This window comes from Podospora anserina, chromosome 2, assembly GCF_000226545.1.
Source record: "Podospora anserina S mat+ genomic DNA chromosome 2, supercontig 2".
Lineage (NCBI taxonomy): Eukaryota > Fungi > Ascomycota > Sordariomycetes > Sordariales > Podosporaceae > Podospora > Podospora anserina.
This window is the reverse complement of record NW_001914858.1, coordinates 4,019,364-4,024,216: the sequence shown is the minus strand read 5'-3', so window position 1 is coordinate 4,024,216 and position 4,853 is coordinate 4,019,364. Positions and strand designations below refer to the sequence as shown.

The 4,853-nt window shown below is 53.5% G+C and overlaps 1 protein-coding gene across 1 annotated transcript; it reads left to right on the top strand.

The window, feature by feature from the left end:
• Positions 1-1,732: 1,732 nt before the first annotated feature.
• On the top strand, positions 1,733-4,477 carry PODANS_2_11580 (uncharacterized protein; the record flags this gene model as incomplete). The annotated part of the gene is made up of 1 exon (XM_001911936.1): positions 1,733-4,477. The coding sequence occupies one exon, from the start codon at positions 1,733-1,735 to the stop codon at positions 4,475-4,477; it is 2,745 nt and encodes a 914-aa protein (XP_001911971.1).
• Between the last annotated feature and the right edge of the window lie 376 nt (positions 4,478-4,853).

Genomic DNA, 4,853 nt, shown 5'->3' with positions numbered 1-4,853 from the left:
CGACAGAAAGCTTGATATGTTCAGCTTGGCTGGAAAGGCGCTGTGGCAGAGTCTGATGTGCGTGGCAGTGGCAACAGGACAAAGAAGGGCGGAGGGGGGGGGGTGGTTGGCGGTTATGTTTGGTAATAATCAATTGGGCTGGTTGGGGATATAAATCCGACGGTAGAAGTTCACAAAAACCATCGAGGTGTTCGGCTCCTGAAATGCAGAGAGGGAGCTCGCAGAAGCCTTGATGACGCCGCACTGGCAGGGGTGTGAATTGTCCCCACCAACATCCACAGGGGCGGGAACAGCCTGGCAGGGAGCTCCTGGAACAGAACCAGAAGAGAACAGAGAGTGACAGAGTCACAGAGCCTTCTCGCCAGTCCGGCCGCCCGGACAAAAGACACAAAGGCTCGACAGCTTCACAGAGGACTGACTGATCAGGCAATTGGGTCAGTATCTCACCTCGTGTTGGTATTTGAGGCTCGGGATGGATGCCACTCCAGCCTTCGGACTGCAGCCTCCTTCTCTTCTGTCAGCCATTCGTTTTTTTCCTCGTCTTCAGCGGGAGTGGTTGGTGGGGGGCTCACGATCGGGGCTGTCCCACCGAATCGAGGTGCAGCGAGCTGAGCAAGATGTGCCGTTCCACCTCTTGGCAGTCTGGACTAGCGCCACCTCGATTGTCGACAATCACCAGTTCGCAAATGGGAGGTGTTGACGCGGCAGGCGAGAGACACTGCCAGAGAGGCTTCAGTTTCACCGCATGCTTTCTTCTCCTCATGAGCCGCTGCCAAGAGCGTACACACGTGTCCCCAAAACAGGTGGGAAATCCGGCCGTCTGTCATCCAGAGTTCGACATGTTTCAACTTCGGATACTGGGCTAGCCAAGGCGGTAACGGACACAAAGTTGGTTAATAACTGCGCTAATTACACTATACCCTAACTGTGGATTCTGGAAAGTCGTCAACGTCATTGATAAAGACTGTAGTATCCCGACATGGTGTTCGCCCAGCCGCCATGGACATGAGAATTATTTTATGCGAGCTTTTTCCGGTACCATAGGCCCTCCGCTATCGTCAGAGTCAACATCGATTGTGCTTGGAAACAAATACCAGTAATGATGTGTCTTTTGCCGTCGTGTTGATATTGACGAGATGAGATCAAATGTTGCTATCTTTTTTAGTGTCAGGCTCTCATCTCGTATTCATCTAAAAACAGAGCATTACCCACCATCCAAGCAAAGCCTTGAGGAGAACTTGCCAATGCTTGAAGAAGCACAGATACCAGCCGAGAGAGAGCCTTGCCTGTGGTTTCAAATGTCTGAAACACAATTCTTTATCTCATCAAACACTGTCTTCAGTCAGAGCGCAATGTCTTGAATCGAATGTCGTTGAAAGCCCTCCACACACAGCTACAAGCCACCCCTGAGCCACATCGCGCGTCAAATTCCCTTGAAGCTATGACCACCTCCGTCCCGTCATCAGTGGCTTGACGGCCCGCCGGGATCCAGGGAGTAATTGCATCGTGCGTTCAAGGGGACGGACAGGACACCTCTTAGCTACTTTCGGGCATGTGATAACCGCCTGACAACGCTCCAACGTCAACGTCAACGGCGCCAGCAGACTAACCAGGTGGCCAAACATGTCAACGACAGTTTTCAACACTGTGGACAATATCTAATCCAGCTTCGGAACCTGCCTAGCTCTTGCAAAACCCCCATGTTGCGCCAGATCGCTCTTCGAGATTGGCCATGCCTGAGCAGTTGCAACCCCCACCAAACCAAACCGCCGCTGAAAATGCGGACGACGATCTCGACACCTTGAGGGTCCTCTCTCGGTCCCCTCATCCTTACCACCGTCGGAGCTTCGAGCTATTAGAACCGTCAGATTGCCTGATTCCGAGCCACGAGCCGTTTCCCTCCCTTGGCAAGGACTCAACACCACCGAGCGACAGCGGGACCGAAGCCGACGATGAACATTTCCTCAAGGGTCTGCCCGCACCAAAAGTAAGGCTACATAAGGGCCTTCGTGGAAAGAATGAACCGCTTTCCGGAACATCCACGCCCTGGCTCTCGCCGGCAGTTCTGGAGGAGGAGGGCAGGAAGACGGCGTTGGGTATAAACCATGGCGAAAAGAGGGTCACCGCAGAAAGAGTGCGCCGGCGCAAGGAAGTAACACGAAGAATAGCTGAAGTGTTGTTGCTTGGCTTCCAAGGGGGCATCGTGGTTTTGAACCCAGACGCTCAACCTTATGTTAGGATATACGGCAAGAGTATGTACCCTAATAGATTCAGATATTGTAACCCGGCTAACGGAGTGGCCGCAGAAGTTCTTGCTGTAATAGCGATGCTGCTTGGATTAGCTGCTTTGTATCCGCTGAGACTGGCCCTATGGGCTTACCGTCGTGGCACGCCGTCCAAGGCTTTGCCGATTCGTGTTCCGGCAACGTTCGATCCAGCACCACTTCTCTATCCATTCTTTACGCCAGTTCTAATATCCTTTTTGGTGGCACAAAATGTGAAGGGTGTCGTATTGCCAAATTTGGTTCTCGGCATAGCAGCATTGCCCAGGGCTCTGTTCCCGGGTTCACGGTATTGGGAGAGCCTCAGCTCGAGTCACTGGCTGTTCTCGTGCGCTCCGCTGTTTCTGGACAGACTCATGGCAACAACCCCAGGATCCCAGCAGGGCGAGATGTCAGCTGAAGTGTTGGTCTTGCTGTATCCATTACACCAGACTTTGTGTCTTATCTTGCACCATCTTACCACGACCAGTCTCTTGGTAGCCGAGCTCCAACTGCTGTCGGTGGCACTCATAAACCTACTACTACTAGCAACCTCTCCCCAGGCAGTTATTTTGCAGGCTGTTTTATGGGGAGGCGGCATTGGTCTCATGGTTCTTAGCGGTCAGGTCATTCAATGGGGGATCTCTCTGGCCCGTGTACCAAAGTGGCGGTTCAAGAGGAGCGAGATACCGTCGAAAGGGGGCTTTGGATTCGGGCAGCTAAAACGGATGCTGTCATCACCAAACGCCCGCCGGCAGCGATCGTCTACAGGGGAGTTCACGAACACGTTCTCCGACTCGGCTCAGTCTACAGATCGAGAGCTTACCACCAAGCCCACCACCCTCCGGGCAGACAGCTTCAGCGAAAACGAAGTCGTGCCCCCCCCAACCCCTGACGCTCCATCCAGTGCTGTCAAGCTCAGCTTTGCCAAGCCATCTGCTAGCCAAAGCGTACCTCGGAGGCACACTCTCCCTTCCACGGGAAAGCCCGGCCCACGCTCAAAAAGCAGCACACCGTCCGGCCGCCGCAAACGTTCTGCGTCCTCAAGCGTGCGCGCCTTCTTTTCTCTCACCCATAAGCAAGCCACCCTACGCAAGTGGATGTACTCGAGCTACGTCCTCACGAGCATCATCCTCATCATCTTCCTCGGCATCCGGACCTACGTCCAGTACTACGCCCTAGACGGCAACGAACCGATAGGCTGGGCGTTGGGTTATCTCTTTGGCGGGCTCTCACAGTTCCGCTTCCAGGTGGTGCAGCACGACCTAGAAAAATGGATCTGCCTCCCTTTTCGTCTCGAGCCTTCTGACGTCCAATGCTCCTCGGGCTGGATCCAACACCTCCGCCAGTTTTCGTTTGGAGAAGCCAACACGAGACTTGTCCTCTCCGGCTACTGGCTGACGATCATTGCGTTCGGCCTCGCCACAGTCTTTAGTCTATCACCAGTCTGCGAGGTGGACACGAGAAGAAAGGTGTTTCACTTTATGATGGTGGCCATGTTCTTGCCTACGATTTACATCGACCCTACGTACATCGCTTTGGCGTTGTCACTCATGCTAGCGATATTTCTACTTCTGGACCTGATCAGAGCGAGTCAGCTGCCGCCTTTGTCGGGACCGATTGCGAAATTCCTCACTCCGTATGTGGATGGGAGGGATTTGAGGGGGCCGGTGGTGATTAGCCATATTTTTTTGCTGATTGGCTGTGCTATTCCGTTGTGGCTGTCGCTTGCTGGTCTTGGGAGGGAGGGGGAGGGGTATGTTAGGGGGTGGGAGGTGAGGGAGAGGGAACTGGCGATGGTGAGCGGCGTTGTGTGTGTTGGGTTGGGAGATGCGGCTGCTAGTTTGATTGGGAGGAGGTGGGGGCATAGGAAGTGGCTTTGGGGAGGGGGGAAGAGTATTGAGGGGAGTGTGGCGTTTGCGGGGGCGGTGTTTTTGGGGTTGGGGGTCGGAGGGGGGTGGTTGAGGTTGGGGGGGTGGGAGACTGTGACGACTGGAGGTGGTGGTGGTGGTGGTGGTGGTGGTGGAGGGCATGAGAGTTTGATGGGGGTGTTGGATGTTGGGAGGTTGTATAGGGAGTGGGGGAGGGAGAAGGCGCCGAGGATGGGGGTTTGTTCGGTGCTGGCGAGCTTGACGGAGGCGGTGTTGACGGGGGGGAATGATAATGTTGTTGTGCCGGTTGTGCTTTGGGGGTGTGTGAGGGGGTTGGGGATATGAGAGGTTTTTCTCTATATTATAGCGGGAATAGACAAAACACGGCGATAGAGAGAGGTTGGATGTGAGAGGTAATTAACTGAGTTGTACATGGGTTGGCTTTTTTGCTCGTTTTGTAAATACCCCTTTTTGGGTCGTCTGCGTAGCAAAAGAAAGAAACGAAGACAGCTTATTATTGGTCCATGTATTCCAAGAAAAAGCAGGAGATATATTGTTGCCACACTTGCTGTACCTTGCATTAAAAGCCAATCAATCAACTTTCATCAGGCCGCAACCAAAGATGTTGGGCTTTCCGGAATATCTCCCTACTCTCATTCTAATTCTAGAACATCAAAATAATTGCCGGCAATGGGCTATTCCCCACATTAATGATGCGCTC